This window comes from Myzus persicae, unplaced genomic scaffold (assembly GCF_001856785.1).
Source record: "Myzus persicae strain clone G006 unplaced genomic scaffold, MPER_G0061.0, whole genome shotgun sequence".
NCBI lineage: Eukaryota > Metazoa > Arthropoda > Insecta > Hemiptera > Aphididae > Myzus > Myzus persicae.
In genome coordinates this window covers 472-20,962 of record NW_019100651.1, presented here as the reverse complement: position 1 = coordinate 20,962, position 20,491 = coordinate 472, and the positions used below count along the sequence as shown (strand labels likewise).

Genomic DNA, 20,491 nt, shown 5'->3' with positions numbered 1-20,491 from the left:
TGTATAATATGTATGATGTGTATAGTATAAGTGTCTAAAACAAATAGTTAAAGTGTAATACAGTATGAATAATTATGATATTAATAAGTACCTACTTTAAATTTTTTCAAACCCTCTTCCCCCCCGAAATTTTTTCCTGCGTTCTCCCCTGTTGTTATATATTATTTTATATTATGTTATTATCATGTTGAATTATTTATATGTAGTTGACATAGAGACGTCTATAGTCAGTTCTACTTAAGTCTATTATCTGTGATATATTGCTCAATACAAATTATTATACATAGAAATTTGTACCAATTATTATTATCTTCCTGACATCGCGAGGTTAGTTGACACTCGAGGTACTTCGTGTTAACTGCCTAGGAAAGAACACGACATGAGCCAACAAAATATCATATTAAACAATTAAATTTATATTAATTATAAAATGATAAGACAAAATATTTAAAAGTTATATTATACAATTCTAGTAATACCAAAGTTGACGTTAAAAAGTTTGCAGTTGGCAGAAAAATAATCACAGAATTCTTAATACGGTTGTTGTCGTTGCGGATTTTCTGCAAATATATAGGTATTAGATTTATTAATTATGCGGAATAGATTGTTCTTAAATAAACTCGTAGAACTCGATTGTATATATCTATGAAGTACATATTTTGCCTTGATCCAGGCCACATGTTATTCAACACAAGGCTGTAATTATATTTACTACGAAAATAGTGGAGCTTTCTATTGTTTTGAGGTACCTAACTATAAATATATTTTATTAATTTCCTGATTTCAATAAATCTTACCAATACATTTTATAAAGACGGAATAATGTTATCGAAAAAAACGCATACAAAAAATATAAAATATTTAACACATAAGACAAATATAAGTGCATTTAGATGATTTGTTTGCGCCGCCAGCACTTGCTTGGGCAGTTTGCTGAGCGACTCGCGGAATGTGTGGGAGTAAAAGGTAATAATATTAAAAAAAACAATGAATATGGTATAAAATAAAATAAAATATAATAACCAGTCTACTGGTACTAAACTAAAATGGTACTAGGTACAACGCCGAAGACGTCTCTTCGGACGATTGCTAATAATATAATTTTACAATCAAAGGCGCAATATGCAAATAAATATGTACAAACACACCATCAAAAAATAAGTATATAACGATACCGCTGGTGCCTGGTCACAGTTGATGGCTGAATCCCACGACGATTGACAGCGATGATAATAGTTTGCGCAATCCAATATTATGCACGCAAAAGTGCGAGCACGTGTAAATACGTACGACGGGTGATGGGAAATCAAACCCGGTACAAGGTACAACGAAAGGTTGTCGGTCGACACACAGGCAACGTGGTACAATGATACAAAAACGACACCCACGGTCGCGGTGAACTATACCGGACGGCGGTGGTAGCAAAAAAGCAAGAAGAAAAAACGACGCCGGACCGCGGAACAACTGGTGGTCAGTGCCCCGGTCGCCAAAAGTTCGCGCAAGCGCACTTCATCGTCTTAAGGCCAGCGGGGTGACAAGACAGGTGTCACACGGGCACACTGCTTGTCGCCTGAAAAACGACTCCGGTTTGAACATAATTCTTATATAGTTAAGTTGTATAATAATATTATTTATTAATTAATGTATTGTGCCAATATAATTGAATTAATACAATATTCGGATGGAGTGGTAAGTTTATCAAAAAATGAAAATAATACAACAGTTTGATTTAATATAGTTTTTATAATGGTGTATTAATTAGGTACATTATATGATAGTAAAAATTAATAGTTTAATTGCGTTTATTTATAAAAGGTACTACATTACGTGATATGTGTTATAAGTTTATAACTACATTAACAGTTATTACTTTTTATTGATCAAAGTAGGTTTGAATTAAATTTAATACTAGAGATTTGAGAATTTTTCATTGTATTTATATGTTTTTGTAATAAAAGTATACAATTCTTGAATAATTAAATGTTTCTCTAATATTATTTTAATCTTGTTTTCATAGTTTTTTAATTTTCTTATATTTTGTTTATTTTATTAGATGCACTGTTCATTTGCATAGACTTTACAGTTACGTCTTTTCTACTCAATATTATCCATAATTATAAATTTTAGGTAAACATGTATGTTGTTTAATAATAAAATTAATATTGTAACTTACAACGTGCTGTAAATAATAACAAAAAACAAAATTTAAATTAATTTAATTTAAATACGGTGGTCTATTATAAAAACTGGGAATCAAACACAGTACAGCCTCATCGGAACACGTTTTATAAATCAATATATAATAGATAAGAATATCTGAAATGTATACTTCTTAATGGAATATAAGCTATAAATATTTATCAACTTGTCGGATAGTATATTTGGGCAGTTTATTTTATTAATATAATATTTTACCTACCTTGCAATACTATTGCATATCTTTTAACATCATAAAATCTAATATGAAAATACATAATTCATTTTTATAATGTGTGAATTTTCAATAGTATTAACATATTTGAATATTTCTAACTAGTATACCTACCTAAAGAAATATTTTCCGAATATGCTATACAGAAAAATCTGGCTGTTCTATAAAACCCTTAAAAAAAAAAAAAAATAATTACAGTTAATAATTAACTAAATTTTTTTATTTTTAGTTGGATATAATATTATACAATATTATATTTTTTTGTATAACTAAATCATAAATTTAGAGCATATTACATTATTATAAATGTTATGTAACGTTTGAGATTTATGTTTTATTATTTTGTTAACAGTTTAATATTAACCTACCGACTTTACTATTAGGTGAATAATTTTTTACAAATAAAGACAATGGATCTGAAATGATTTGGATAAGATTCAAGTTAGTGTTAATTGTTACTTTATAGGTAAATGATATATTTTATATTTACATACATTAATTATATGGAGTAATAAATATACATGAATTATAAAGGCTGTACATTTTAAACATGTTATTATAATATAATAGATCATTGACAATAATATGTAACTTACCTGGTAAATTATTCAATCTTTCCCCTAATTTAATGTAAAATATAAGATATTATTCATTGCGACATTATCTCTTAATAACACATATTATCAAAAAACAATAGGAAGAAATATAAAAGACTTGTGGTGTTTGTAATACTTTAATAGTAATATGAAGAGATGTAGTTACTGAATACCTGTTTCGTACTTATCACACTACGTAGGAAAAAACAACCCATAATTAGATAGTGGGTAGGTCCTGCCACACATTACACACGTTTAAGGCCAAAAAAGATTTTTACAACTATAATATGGCCAGCGAAACTAGGCAGGCGCTAAAATCATCCGCCTAGTTTTACTGGCTATACTATACCTGCAATAACCTACCATCCCTTCTCTTTCTACGATTGTTAGAACTTGTGATCGATATATATGAGTATATGACTAAGAAGTAGATCAATAGTACAATTTATTATGTATTATTCAATGGAAAATTGGTTCCCTATTCATGATGCAGAATTATAATTATAAGTATATAAGGTATAGGTAAGGTTGTTTTCAAATAGTCAAATGTAATAATATATAATAAACCATTAAACCATGTGATAGCTGATAGATGATAAAGTACAATAAAAATGTTTGGAATGTTATGTTTAGAACCAGGTGATATAAATCAAGACGAAGCAAATCATCTGTATCACTATCATCTAAGTGTATGAATTTACATTGTAGCAATCTAGATGTCACTGTAAGTGTTATCATAAATACAGATTTGATTGTATGATTAATGCATGTTTTTATTTGTACTAGGTACATATTGTAATATATTTAATCATCTATAAGAGGTGCGTTACCTTGGCCCCACCTCTTACTTTAAATATATAATAATTAATGTCAAATTATGTAATATCATTTGTAATCATTTGTAACCACCAAAAAACATTTCTAACTTAACCAAAACCTCTCAAAACCAAGTATCTGTGTGTTGGGGCCGTGGTGACGTCACTATAGACCGCCACTACAGAAGTTTGACTTAAAAGTAACTTAAACCTAGTGGAAATTATGTAATATAATTTGTAATAGTATATGGAGTAGTTAGGTTATATTTTATCGTATATTTTGTTGTGTATTAGGCTTTTATATTTAAAACATACACAACCAGTTTACAAAATATGATAAATTGTTGGAAAGAATCATCACTGAATCAGAATAAATATCTTGAAAAGTCCATAATCGATGGTACTTCCATATACCGTTTTGTAGTGGTATTTATGACAGTGCATACCTGATATTTTGATTATAGGAACTCTAGGAATATATTTTTTGTCTTACGTATACTTTAAACTTTTAAACTTTTAAATATCTTTATCCTAAATTCCTAAATTCTTCATATAAATTTGTAATTTTAGTTCATAAGACTATTGTTTGTTACTATAGATACCTAGCTTTATCATATTGTTGGTAAGTGTTGTAACATTTTTATGTACATCATATACTTAACATACTTACTGTTAAATACAATCTTTATCTTTATCTTTATATATTATAAAACGTGAGGCGATTTCTTGAGACAGTTATATCTGAAGTTCTACCGGGCCGATTTTCACAATTTTTTTTTTTAAACAAAAGTACTCGGTGTGTAGATGAGCCATCGGAAGTGAAAAGTCCAAAAAGTTAATTATTTTAATAGTAATTAGAAGTATAAAGTTTGTCGTATTATATATACCTACATATAGGCGGCGGCCCCAGGGTTTCCATAGCTACCTGTAACCTGGCCTTTTTATATCGACATGTAGATATGAATTGTTCCGAAAAGTTGATCGATAAAAGTTATCTCGCACACATAATACAACTACAGAGCAGTGCTGTAATATTGTGTCTTCGTCCTTTTTTTTTGTACCTATCGTTTATTTGTGTTTCTTTTGACAGTTATACATCTTATTTTTTCTAACGCAAGTACTCGGAGCCAGCAAAAGAGTAAAGTCCAAAAAAATAATTATTTAAATAGTTCTTAGAAGTGTAAAGTTAACGATGAGTTTTACCAGTTGTCTCACATGGATCTAGACAGCTTAAAATACAAAACTGTATAAAATATTCTCCGATTTGGCCGAATTTTAAAATTCTTAAACTATTTATAAATAGGCGAGTACACCATAATGAAATTGAATTTTACAAGTTTTTTTTTTTATTGAACCAATAATATAGGCCCTTCTGGCGCGACAATTTTATATATATATAAAAAACAATGATGGTAAACAACTTTTGAATAAAAACTTTGTAATTATATTATTAAGTACTCGATGATATGGTGTCGGAACAACGTACGGTAAGAGACAACATGACGGCGGCCGTGATAATCGTGCGTGCATAGAGCGGCGAGCCGTCGGCGACCGGTTTTACATATTATCCCATTTGCGCCCGGTGACCTATATGTAGTACACCAGTTTTAATAATTTTTATCGAATCTATTTTTAGAATTATTTTCCCCAATCTGTTGTTATCTATTACGTGACAGTATATTATTTATAGAAACACTAATTTCGTTCATTGGAACTGTTATTATTATTGTAAAACAATTTTTGTATAGCAGTGTATTTATCAGTCACCATGGCGTCATTTTCAAAGTAAGTAAAATTTATTTTGTTTATCTATAATTTACATACACTTTTACAAAAACTATTAATTAGTGCATGGCAAACATGTTTTACGAACTGGAGTACACATTTTATTGTTATTTGCTTATTTACTATCATATAAAACATAGTGTCCTAAATAAAGGACACTGGGTACAACAGTTGCTAAAATTATTTTATCATTCATAAATATGTTACAAACTAATAAAGTGTATATAATATATATTTTTACTAGTTTTAGATGCACTATGTAACTATTTTTGTATTTTTAGGGGACTAACTGTTCACGAAGTAACTGAATTATTGGAGCAAGGGGATATCGATGATATTTTGAACGATGTGAATGATATATTTATGGAGCCACCCGCAAACGTCAATAATTATGTTACTGATGAAGATAGTGACGATGAAGGACTGTTAGGTGATATAATCCACATGCCAGCTAGTTTACTAAACGCACATATTGTTATACATACTCCTGATACAGAGGATGCTGAAGTAGCAAACAAAGTAAGTGGTAATAAAACACAAAAAAAACCAAAAATTCGCCTTGGTCGAAAAACAAAAAAAATCCAAGATACCCAACAAACTGTATTATGGCGCCAGGGAGATCTCTAAACCCCAAATATTTTTGTTGATGATCAAAAACCAAATGTATATTATAATACGTTACAACCACGGTTATCTACTCAGGTTAGGAATCGGAGAGAGATAACGCGGACCAAAGCGGTGGATTAGTAAACTATAGCGCTAGTAGTCCTGGTACCATCCGGCAGCCATATTACTACATTATAGTACAAAAAAAAAGGTTGTAACTTGTAGGTATTAATGTATTATACATTTATACATTAATTATTCTCAGTATTCTTGTCTATACTCTATAGTACTGGCGCCTGGCAAATCCCATATTATTATACTTTTTACTATTTTATTTTATATAGCTCGATTTTGAAACATCTACATTATAATATTATATTCCATAAGATGTTAGCAAATACTATTAAGGGGCCTGGTCGCGATTTTTCAAATTTTCCGCAATTCTATAAAATTTGAAAATTAAATTTTATATTTTAGTTACCACCTCAATTATAAGACTTTTCCACTAATCTACTACACAATACTTATTTAGGGGGGGTTGATAGGGTGTATTATATCGGTCAAAACACACTTTACAGGAAAAACTCTCACACCTCGTAGATTGGTCCGATTTCCGTAATTTTTTTTTTTTTGTTAGATAGAAGAATATTTTTTACAGGGCGCATTGACTTTGATTTTTGATCACGTTGCTAAAAATAAATAATAATACAAAAACTAAAAAGTTGTAAAAATGGATTAAATTCAAACTTGTAATATAAGATTTCGAAAAATAATTTTGAACATCCAAGTCCAATGCGCCCTGCAATAAGTTTTCCTCTATTTAACAAAAAAAATTACGGAAATCGGACCAATCTACGAGGCGTGAGAGTTTTTCCTGTAAGGCATGTTTTTGAGCAAAAAAACAGGTCACGACCAGGCCCCTTAAAGGCAACTAGTATCAAAAATCGTGACATAATGTCATGTACGCCCCCTGAACCAGTTATGAACGCACTCTATGCCTCTATATATCTATAGGATTGTAATTAAATATACATACATAGCGCTTTCGAGTATTTGCCGGGTGCTATGTCGTCTACTATTATCATTTTTTGTCCTGTATTGCCATATAATATAGTATTTTATGTTAGTCGGTATGTCTTTCTTTCTTTTGTTTTCTATAGACTGGCTTTATTAAGGTGCGGTATTTTGGAAATGATCAGCGTTGTTTGGGGGAGATTTTGTCTACTTACATCCAGTGGTTTTCTAAATAACCCCCTTCTTCCATAGCCCACTGCTTACACGTTTTCTATTTATACCACCCAGCTAATATTTTAAGTTTAAAAACCCGAATTACCTATAAGAACTTACGGGTTTCAAATCGAAGAACGTTTTGAATTTGAAAACTAAAAAAAAACACTTAATATAGTATAATGCAATGTGTTTTTCAATGGTAGACATGTGTTGCACTTTTTTTGCTAAAAGTGATAAAAAATCTTCATCAAAACCACAAGTACTTTTAAGACAGGAGAGTAGTTGACGAACGGTTTTTGGATGAGGAAGAGGTAAAAGTTGACTATCGCGTAAATATTTATAAGCCCCGGGTGATCTAATATTAAATAATAGACAAAGCATTAGCCAATTTTCACTATATCTCCGACTCTTGGTATTTTTAGTTTTGCTGGCTGCAAAACATTCTTTAATTAATGTTTTTTGTGACTCATTAATACCACTCATATTATTTAATTGTTCTTCAATCTTTTTGTCACAAAATGTTGCCATATTTTTTTTTTATACCCCGACGTGCACCCAACTACACAGCACCGGCCCATGCCTTATAAGTTATAACTATTCAGTATTTTTTATTTAAAACAGTTAGTTTGTAACAATACCTACTTTTATATAGTTTTACACTATTAAATTTTGGATTACGTCTTTCACAGTTTCACAGAAAAATAGTAAATCGCGAACAAAACGTTTTTTAATTTTGGATATACGCACGCTAACGAACAATGTAAATACGGATTACTGAATATTGATGGTACCACGACTACTAGCGCTGTTAACTCGCAGTCACGCCACGGGGCCGTGGCTCGCAATGAATAAGCATACGCCGATTCCTAACCTGAGTAGATAACCGTGGTTACAACCCTACGAACTATTTGAGCTTTTTTTCGACCAACAAGTGTTGGAAATGATTGTGGATTATTCAAATACCTATGCATCTAATAAAAACCAAACACTTCAAATTGATATAAATGAACTGAAGTGTTTTTTAGGTATCTTGTTGTTATCAGGTTATAATGAAGTATCACGAAGACGTATGTACTGGGAAAAATCACCAGATACACATAACAACTTGGTGTCAGATGCAATGCGACGAAATCGCTTTGAGCAAATTTTTTCAAACATTCATTTCTGTGATAATAGTAAGCTTGATGAGCATGATAAATTTTCCAAAATAAGACCATTAATTTCTATGCTGAATTCAAGATTTTTGATACACGCACCACACCAACAATTTCATAGTATAGATGAATCAATGGTTCCTTACTTCGGCAGACACGGTTGCAAACAGTTTATAAGGGGCAAGCCTATTCGTTTTGGTTTCAAAATTTGGATTGGGACACTAAGATTAGGCTATGTGGTCTGGATATCTCCCTACCAAGGCAAAAGGGGTGATCTTCAAAATACTGAGTATGGTTTGGGTGCATCAGTTATCATTTCGTATGCAAATAATTTATTGACACACCGTATAGCTCCATACCATTTGGTGTTTGATAATTTCTTCACTGGTTTACCTTTATTAGAAAAGTTAAGTGAAATGGGTTTGTATGGAACAGGGACAATACGTTCAAATAGAACAAAGAAATGCCCAATCAACTTGGTTGCAATGAAAAAAATAAAAAGAGGTTCATATGAAAGTTATGTTTCCGATTCTGGTATTTTGGTATGTGCATGGAAGGACAATAGCACTGTTACCATAGCATCCAATAATGTCGGAGTTGAGCCAATCATGGCTGCAAAAAGATGGTCTGTTTCAGACAAAAGAAGTATAAGAATACCACAACCAAAAATTATACATTTGTACAACCAAAATATGGGTGGTGTTGATCGTATGGATCAAAACGTTTCTCAGTATCGTATTTCTATTCGTGGTAAGAAATGGTATTCATGTATAGTATTGTACTGTATTGATTTGGCTGTATAAAATGCTTGGCAGTTGCATAAACTCCATACTGAAAAACCAATGGACCTTTTAGCTTTTCGTAGACACATTGCGACTTATTATCTACAAAAATTTAACACAGCACCAACTCGTGGACGTAAAGGTGGAAAACCATCAAATTATATTCCTCGATATGATGGTGCAATGCATTACTTAGTTCCGCAAGAAAAACAAACAAGATGCGCAGAATGTCATCAAAAAACTACTTCCAGATGTATCAAGTGTGATGTTGGAGTGCATTTGAAGTGTAATATACAGTTTCATACATTTAAACAATAATAATTTATAAATTTTATAAGTACAAATATGTAATAACCATGTTCAATTATAATTAAAAGAGTATCAATTTTTTTTTTATATATTATACCTGATTTTCCCACTGTCCTACATATAGGACACCTTTTATCTACTAAGTTATGATTTAACACATTTTTTTTAAATTTTTTTTTGTTTCCCTAGACCAATAGTAGTAGGAATAACTCGAAAAAAAGTAAATTAAAAAAAATTTTTAACCTTGGGCATGAATGGGTTATATAACTCACAACACAATTAAATACAATAATAACGAAAATGAAAATCAATGCAATATTATAATTTAAATAAAAACAAATAATATGTTGTGTGCATGTATGTGTGTGTACACCACCGGCTGGTGGCATACTTACGGCTAATGTGCCGTCGTGGCGGCAACAACATGGCTAATAGGTTGAAAAATAATATCGTACAAGCTGTACTGCAATTCAATCATGGATTTATAAATCTAAATTCATAGCTCATATTATAGCATTATAGTAACACATAGTCAAACAGACGAATATTTCATCAGCCCCCCCCCCCCCAAATATAATTTTTGAAAATGTTTTTTTGCCACACATTATTGTGCCATTAGTGTGAATTTGTGTGATTATTTCCAGAATTTGTGCGATACTGGTTTAACCGTAAATTCAAAAATATATAAGGGGGACTGGTAAAATGTTCCCCAGTCCCTCTCATGGTAAAAATTACAATTTTAGAATTTTTCTTTTGCCAAACATTAGTGCGCCGCCTACCAGGTAGGTAGATAGATGATTTCAATTTATTATGTTGTGCTATTATTTTAGTCCTTTGTAACATGTCATAGAATTATTACTATAACAATTCGGCTACATAATTATTATCGATAGTATCTACTAAAATCACTAAAATCGATGAACTATATTGTATAATAAACCATTGCGCCCACTGGTTATGAAGAATTTACAGACTATTTTTTAGATAATTATATTTCCGAAAATTCTAAATTCCCTCCTCATGTTTGGTCTGAATGTTCAAATACATAGAATGACAAATGCATGTGAAGCTTTTCACTCGAAATTTAATTAATATTTTAATTCTAGTAATCTGCATATTTTTCAATTCATTGACGTCTTAAAATCATTCCAGATTAATAATTACGTATTAATTAATAGCATAGTACTACAAAAAAAGATTACAGAAAAATAAAAACATTTAAAATTAGAATACTTAACAAAACAAATAGAAAGTTAAAAAAAAAGAAAATGTCGACATTAAATTTAATTATTAGTGTTTCATTTAAATTTCAACCAATATAAAATAAACATACATAAGTATACTACATAATATGACATTTTTATATTATTATTACGAGTATTATTGCAATTATTATTTTGAATTATATTTGAATTGACAAAATTATCATTAGTATGACAAAATGTAAAACATATGAATTATTATATTATGTACAATTGTATACCTAATTCACTTATTACTTATACTTCTATTACTTAATTCTTTCTTTTAAATAAAACAAAGTACCAACACAACTTGAATTTGTATTGTCCTACGATTTGTTTAATGTTACAATGTAATACTCTGTGCTCCTCTTCACCATGTATGGACTTTCTTTAACCATATATAGAAACTATAGTCTATATTATGGTCATCGCCAGTGGCGCAGGAACTATTTTTCATGAGGGGGCAAGACATAAAAAAACCTAACAATTATTATATATTTATTTGTGATTGTTTTCGGTTTGAAGAAGTCTTTGATATTTTTTGGGGGATTGGGAATCGCCATTGCAGAATGCAGGTATGTGGAACGTATTTAAACAATTAAATTTAGTTACAACAAACAATTATACTGGTGACACTACGACAGTCGACAGCGTACTCATTTATTAGTGGTGATCAGTAATCACTAATTGCCAATCGGAACCTAATCGTAAACGACGTATATAAGCTGTAAAAACCTATATCTATATAGATATTCCAATAACAAACAATATGGTATGTTGTGAGAACACTATAGTGGCTAGTCGAGGAATTTCCCAATATAAGTTGATAAAGCAATCCGACAAAAAATGTCTATAAGATTTACTCAGAATGTTTGTTATGTATTTTTTTAATTTTTTTAAAATTTTATTTAGCCTTTATACAAATTTGGCTCAACAATTAAAGTATCTTACAACTAAACAAAATAAAATAAACAATAGGTATACAAAATTTTTGTTACAAAAACCATCTATAAAATATATATTGTTTATAAAGTATTATGTTATAATAATAAATAATAAATCGATAATAATAATAATAATACTATTGTAACAATCTGACTACGTTCGTTTGATGGTGATGAGAATAAATGAACAAGAGTTTGATTTTTCTTTGTAATTTGAATACTTTTTATTTAATTAATACAAAACACGAATATAAATTTCCATATGTAGTTAATTGTCTTGTTTTACTTTTAGTTATTAAAAATATTATAAATCTATTGTCGAGCCTAACTTTTGTTATTTCACCTACTTGTTTATTTGATTTTAAAACTATATCATCTCCAAATTTTTGTTTTATTTCGTAATTAGTTCCTGTTCTAAAATTATAATATTTTTCTATTTCAGTTACTATATTGTATTCCGGTGGTGAATCTAATAATTCCCCATTTACTTCTTTTACATTGCTGTTAGTTATTAATGTGGACTCAAATTTTACTAAAAAATTATTGTAACTTTCTTCTTTAATTTCTTTAACTGTAAACATTCTAGACAAAGCATCTACATTACCGTTTTGCACTCCTGGCTTATATTTTATAACATAATCATACTGTTCTAACTGTATTCGCCATCTAGCTAACTTTGATAACGGATCTTTTAAATTAAATAACCAAGCTAAAGGTCTATGATCGCTTAAGATAGTAAACTTTCTTCCATACAGATAAGGTCTAAATTGCTTTATTCCATATACTATAGCTAAACATTCCAATTCAGTTGTTGAGTAATTTAGTTCACTCTGACTTAAGGTCCTAGAAGCATAAGCTACAGGTAGATCTTTACCTATTTCTCCTTGTGATAGTATTGCTCCTAACGCCTTTCCACTAGCGTCTGTGGTCAAAATAAATTCTTTTGTAAAATCGGGGTACTGTAATACGGGTTCAGTGCATAATGCATGTTTTAATTTACCGAAAGCTCTATCACACTCTTCATTCCAATCAAACTTTACGTCTTTCTTTAGTAAATGCGTTATAGGTTTAGCAATCCTACTATAATTTTCAATAAATTTCCTATAATATCCTGATAATCCTAGAAATGATTTAATTTGTTTAACATTTTTGGGTTCTGGAAAATCTAGTACAGCTTGGATTTTCTTAGGGTCTGGTCTTATACCTGTTTCTGATATGACATGACCTAAATATAAACATTCTCGTTTTACAAACTCACACTTATCTGGTTGTATTTTTAAATTATGTAATCGCAATCGCTCAAACACATCTACTAGCTTATTATTATGATCAATTAGATTTTTTCCATATATTATTATGTCGTCGAGATATACTAAACACTTTATTCCTATTATCCCAGATAATACATTATCCATTAGTCTTTGAAATGTAGATGGACTAGTTTTCATTCCCATTGCCATTCGTTTAAATTGAAAATGTGCGTTATTAGCTGAAAAAGCTGTAAGTTCACGTGAGGACTTAGCTAAAGGAATCTGAAAAAACCCCGAGGCGAGGTCGATCACACTGAATAATTGACATTGTCCTAAGTGATCTAAGATTTCTGTAATATTTGGTAAAGGGTGAAATTCATTTAGTGTTACTTGATTTAATTTTCTGAAATCTATGACAATACGAAACTTTTCTTTACCACTGGCATCGGCCTTTTTCTTTACTAATAATAAGGGTGCATTCCACGGTGAACTAGAGGGTTCTATTATTCCATCTTGTTCCATTTTGTCTAATTGATTCTTAATCTCAGTTTGTTGTGAGTGAGGTAATCTATAGGGTCTTTGATAAATAGGTTGCTGATTATGATTTAAATTAATAACATGCTCCGCAGCATTCGTAAAAGTTAACCGATCTCCCTCCAAATGAAATATTTCTGCATATTGTTCACATATCTCAAATATAGATTGTTTTTCCTCAACATTCATATGATCACTTCGTATTAAATTCAAAATTCTATTCACTCGATTTTCATTATTATTATCAGTATGTATTTCGTGTATACTATAATTTTTTGATGGTTCATATAATATTTTATTAATAGTACTTTCATTTATTTCTTTTGTTACTTCTGATACATTTAATATACTAATTATTATTTTCCCTGACCTTACTGTTCCCATTACGTTGGCACAGTACACGTCATTAATCAATTCTTGTTTATAAATTACAATATTTTTATTTTCCATAGTAGTGTCGGCAATCGGCACGTTAACTACTGTTTCTGTTCTTGGTTTTAACGTACAACTGAAATTATCTTTATTAATTAACTTATCATTTATTATTAACGAATTATTAGCTACATCTATAATTGCTTTATTTTTTATTAAAAAATTATGTCCTAAAATACTATCCTTTGGTATAGGAAACGAGTTTTTTACCACTTGAAATTCTGTCTCAATATCATTATTATCAAAATTTAAAATTATCTTTACTAATCCTACTGTTGGCACTATATTATCATTAATTCCCTTTAAATATATTCTTTTATTTTCGTGTACAAGTGTTTCTCCTGTTAAAACGCCAAATTTTATTAAATTAACTTCACTTCCAGTGTCTACTAATAATTCAGTGAAGTCTCCCTTTAATTTGGCAGATTGACAAGTGAGATGATTGTTATTTAAGATTGATACGTTGTATAAGCATCGTTTTGTTCCTCCTCGACAGTTGCTATTAAATTTATCGGTCGAGCACCACTTGTCTCGCCCGATCTTGGCAAGTTTCCCGAAGCGTTACGATCATTATTTTGTTTTTTATAACATGTGGAGATGTCTTGTCCATTCATTTTACAATACGTACAAGTGATAATTCCTGGAGAATTATAATTAGTTGGCTGTCGCGTATAGTTATTTTGAGTATTAGGCGGTCGCGTAAAATTATTGTTAGGCGGTCGCGTATTATTATTTCGTCGTATATTACAATCGCGTGCGTAATGATTTCCTCCACACTGATAGCATTGGATATTATTATAATTATAATTATTTGTATTTTGCGGCGAATATTGATTATTTTGCATATTATTTCTGTTATTTCGATTCACATCCGGTCTATATTGCGGTCTAATAAAATTATTATTATTTTTTCTCGGATTAAAATTTTGTCGCTGATAATTATTATTATTGAAATTATTATTATTACGTCGGTTATAATTATTATTATTATTATTTCTATTTTGATTACCATAGTATTGATATGCATCCGACTCTGATTTCAATTCGGTTTCCTCATCTTTGGCTATTTGCATTGCCAATTCTAAAGTAGGTGGATTACGTGATTTTACTATTGTTTTTAAACTAGGTGTTAAACCTTTTATGAATACTACCAATGTTTGTTCTTTTAGTTGATCCCGTAATACTGTGGCTTGATCTGTTGTTTTGCCCTTAGTACTTGCTACGCATAAGTTAAAATACAATTGTTCTACGCGTCTAGCATATGAACTAACATCTTCGTTAGGTCGCATTCGTACGGAATTTAATGCTACCTGTAATGTCGACGTTGAACTTTGTGGTTCGAATGCGTCCAATAAAATTAATTTCACTCCTTCCCAATCTGACATATCCCTATACCTACATACGTTTAGGGCCTGGTCAAATAATTTTGTATTTATGAATTTCATTAATATAGGTAGATCATCTTTGTCTACCGCTCAACCGCTGAAAATGCTAAATCACATGCCTTTATGAATTGATACACGTCTCTTTCTCCTGTACATGTGGGAATCATAATAGTGGCTTTTTCTAACGGAAGTTTGGTTCCAGACATTTTGATTTTCGGTTTTCGTGTAAGGGGTTCTAATTGAATATGTTCTATTCCTTTCTTTGAACGAGTGCCTATTTGTCGTAATTCAGTTTCGTTAACTATTATAGGTCGGATACTTTTATTATGTAACTCTTTTTCTCGTATAGATTCCAAATATTTTTCCTTATTTAAATCTACCGAATATTGATATCCCTCGTCTGTACTTAAATCAATTAATAATTCGTTACTTTCTATTGTTTTATCGTTACTTTTATCGTCAATATTTTTTATTTCACTAATATTATCGCTTATTACTGCTTCGTCAATTATTTCTTTATTTTTGGTTTCCTCAACCTCTTTAACTTCTATTACTAAATTTTTATTTTCACTTATCTTATTTTTATTTCCTTGACTCATTAAATTAATTTATTCATTAAATTTAATTTAAATCGTAATATTTTCCACGATTTTTTTTTTATTTTAATACGTACTAACAAATACAACTTTACTTCTAATTAATTCAATAATTTTTATATTTTTATTCCTTATACTTCAATAACTTGTCATTCAATTAATTTAATTTAATTATCTAATTTAATTTTAATTACTTATTCTTAAAATATTTTATTTTTTATTTTTTTATTAGGACTTATTACGGCCTTACAAATTTTTCTAATTCACACTTAAAACTTCAATATAATTTTCAACATATATTTAAGGACTTATCACGGCCTTATAAACTCAATTTAATTTATTCAAATATCTCTCAATAATATCTAAGGACTTATTCCGGCCTTAATAACTTCAATAAAATTCTTTATAATTTTTCACCAAAAGGACTTATTCCGGCCTTTAATTAATTAACTCGTAGGACTTATACTTGCCTAAATTCACAACAATAAATTCAATATTCTCAATAATGAAGGACTTAGTTCTCGGCCTTTAAATAAAACTCACAAATATAAACTCAATAAAAATTTCTCAAATTAGGACTTACCACTCGGCCTATAAAATTCAACAAAAATTAGACTTCAACTTGTCTAATAAAATTCAAAACACAAGGACTTACTACACGGCCTTAAAAATTCCCCAATAAAATAGACTTCAAATTGTCTAATAAATTCAATACACAAGGACTTACCACACGGCCTTTAAATAAAATACTCAATTAATTCCCAATAATTCACAATAAAATTCTTTTAAATTCTCAAATATATTCACTAAAATTATTATTTTTTTTTTTAACAATTCTCAATTTAATATCTCTTATTCTCTTTAATATAACTCTTATTAAATTCCCAATATAATTCTCAATAATATTAACTTTATTCATTAATTTATTCATTAATTTATTTTTTTTTTTTAACTTTATTCCTAACACAATTTAATTTTATTAACAACGCAAAAAGTTTTTAGAAATATTTAAATTTAGTATTTATTTGTATTCTTTTGTTTAAAAAAAAAAATATTTAATTTAATTTAATTTATTGAAATATTATTTTTTTATTTTATTTGTTATATTTTAAATATATATTTATTTTTATTATTATTTTTTTTTTAAATTCTGATTTATATTATAAGAAATTATTGTGATTATTGTTTATTCTTATGATCGATAAATAATTTCAACTAAATAAAATATAAATACTTAATATTTATATTCAAATGCTATAATTTTACAACTTTTATTTGCGTGCTATTAAAATATACTATGGTCATAAATATACCATAGGAGACGGACAACAAAATTATTCTTAAATTCCAACTTATAATTAATACTTACACCAATGCAGCTGATACTTGATTCATGGTATGTGTAGTTGGTACCTCCATGTGATTTGACTTGGAACGTAATCGATGTTGCTGACAGGATTCTGTTGCGGAGTTGTTGGTAGTTGATCAGACTTCCAACGATGATCCAATTTGATTGAATTGCCTCCTCGAATTAATTTGGTTAGAATATTTTGAAATAATTCAAAAATATTCGTTTCCAAAAATTTTTTCTTTTTGCAAACCCTGTCCACAGCGCCAATTGTAACAATCTGACTACGCTCGTTTGATGGTGATGAGAATAAATGAACAAGAGTTTGATTTTTCTTTATAATTTGAATACTTTTTATTTAATTAATACAAAACACGATAAATTTACTAAGTCCAAAATGACTATTTTAAATAATGAAGACTAGCGAGATGTGACTTTCATATATTAGCTCCTAGCTCTTCGTTGGTGTTAGTTCGCCTAGTTCGATGTCGTTGGTCCGTCTAGTTCGGTGTTGTTAGTCCGTCTAGCTCGGTGGTGTTAGTCCGTCTAGCTCGGTGGCGTTAGTCCGTCTGCCGAAGCCTATTCGTGCTACGTATTATGATGGCTATACTTGGATCATATCCCTGCCTATTATCCTACTACTTGACCATATAAGGTCATACCGTGGGCGGCCACGCGCTGCACACGCCGGATGTCCCTTGCTTATCTGGTCGTTGTCATCTCTACAGAGGCAACACAACACTTTTAGTGTGAACTATTTTAATAATATTCATATAAGTAGTTATATATCTATGAACATATACGTTTCGAGGTCACGCGCAATAGATGCGTCGTAGGCCTCCTTCAGCATATCGTGTTTCTTCTGTATATTTAGAACTACTGGAGGGATTCACTGGAATGATTATTTATAATATGTAAAACATAGTCACAGCTTGCTACACTATTATGGCGCATATTCATGAAAATGAGACCAATTTTGTATAAGTAAACGTCTAAATTAAACGTATTACGTAACTTACGAGTATACTCTTTAATTTTAATGTAGTAGGGGAGGGGCAAAAGTATACTTTGGCCTCCTTGGATTATATCCTAGGGGTCAATTGCCCCCTCTGCCCCCTTCTTCGACGCCACTGGTCATCGCGAACTAAGAAAACATTGAGAATAGATACCTACTAGTGTAGGTAATGCTACTGATTAAAGAATCATCGAACTAACAATTGAATGGGACTTAGCGTCTTTACCGTAAGTTTTTTGTCGTGTCATATACTATTCGATATGAAATCTGTTGCGTACGCGGGATATTAATTGTATTTATATAAAACAAAATTTCTAAATCAGATAAGATACGTCCGATACAGCGGTCTTCGACGGCGGACGATCGGCCGTTCATTCGCGATAAAACCGAACTGATGTGATGTACGTGTCGTAACCGTTCGAATGTGAATCAAAAATAAAAGTAAAATAATATTAATTGAGTTAATTATTTAATTTAACGAAACCCTGAGCTAACGAAACAAAATTTATAATTTATTTTTATTATTATTTATTCATGTAATTTAACAATTGACTTATTATGATATATTTATAATTAATTAATATTTGAATTTTAAAGTTAAATGCATTTAACGTTTTTTGTAATAATATTCAGTATTCGATATGATGATATCTATAAATTATTTTTATTATTATTTCTTCATTTAATGTTACCGACTCATTGCTGTTAATTTTAAATTTATTTATTCCAAGTCGTACTTATACACGAGGTTACTTGACACGAAATAATCACAATATTGTATTTAACAGTACTTAAGTATGTAAAGTATACGATATACATAAAAATGTTAAACACTTAGGTACCAACAATATGTCACCACGGCCCCACCACACAGATACTTGGTTTTGAGAGGTTTTGGTTAGGTTACAAATGTTTTTTTGGTGGTTACAAATGATTACAAATGATATTACATAATTTGACATTATTTATTATATATTTAGAGTAAGAGGTGGGTCCAAGGTAACGCATCTATATATTCTATAAGCACAGTATGTCAGTATAAACATTATACAATACCTATTAAAATTAAACGTAATAAATTAATAAATAACTAGTAATGTATACTCACGTAATTTGGTGATTCTGTGAAGACAATTATTGTTTTGAACAAAGTAGTTAACTAAAAAAAGATAAATTGTATTATACATAAATATCAATTTGTGTTTTTTGTACGTTATTACAACGTAATTAGGCACAATGTATTAAAATATATAATAATATTAAAATTATTAATTTAGCCTGAAGTAATGAAGTATGACCTTCAGTTTTCAATAATTGATCGAATAACTGATCAAAACGACTTTTACTCGAATTATGGAGTGTAAAAATCTCAATGGCTGAAAAATGTCTAGATAAGTCAATGATAAGTCAACTACAACTCCAAATGAATGAATGGAAAATTTAAAAGGAAAACTTAGTTATGTATCATAACTCAATAGCTTATAGGACCTAGGTGTGATGTAAATATAAATACAAGTCAGTGGCAACAAAAAATCGGTAAAATTATTATTGTTTATTGAATAGTCGACTTTTATTGTTATTTGTTGATACATATTATACATTATCTCAACCACAATAACAATTCACTTAATACAGGTACAAAAAACATTATCATCGCATCGCTATTAGGAGACAAAATTAAGATTCATAAATCAACTACAAAATAGAAATTAAGCTATGAATTAATTCTGTACAAGTTAGTTTTCTTTTTAATCCTCTAAAGTGCTATAACATTTTTTTTGAACGGGCAGTAGCTCCACATCCCTAGCGATGTTAGATGAATACTAAATTTATGGTAGGCCACACCTGTAAAATTTGACTTCGACTTCTACTTATGTCTTATATACTATAGGTACTACTAACTTTCAGAGAAACTTTTTTGTTTATCACTCTTTATTCTTTTTTTTTGATAAATTAACTACTTAAGCTGTATAACAAAATAATATAATACTTATGCTATATTATTTCAATTTTAATTATTGTTTTTATTGTGTAT

At 29.7% G+C, this 20,491-nt stretch overlaps 1 protein-coding gene and 1 long non-coding RNA gene across 2 annotated transcripts; one reads left to right on the top strand and one right to left on the bottom strand.

The window, feature by feature from the left end:
- Nucleotides 1-8,403: 8,403 nt before the first annotated feature.
- LOC111039070 (piggyBac transposable element-derived protein 3-like) lies at nt 8,404-9,420 on the top strand. The gene has a single exon (XM_022322354.1). The coding sequence runs from the start codon at nt 8,404-8,406 to the stop codon at nt 9,418-9,420; it is 1,017 nt and encodes a 338-aa protein (XP_022178046.1).
- Nucleotides 9,421-17,398: 7,978 nt separating this feature from the next.
- On the bottom strand, nt 17,399-18,372 carry LOC111039065. The gene is made up of 2 exons (XR_002605068.1): nt 18,239-18,372; nt 17,399-18,163 (listed from the first exon to the last, which is right to left on the bottom strand). It is a non-coding gene; the product is annotated as an uncharacterized LOC111039065 (long non-coding RNA).
- Between the last annotated feature and the right edge of the window lie 2,119 nt (nt 18,373-20,491).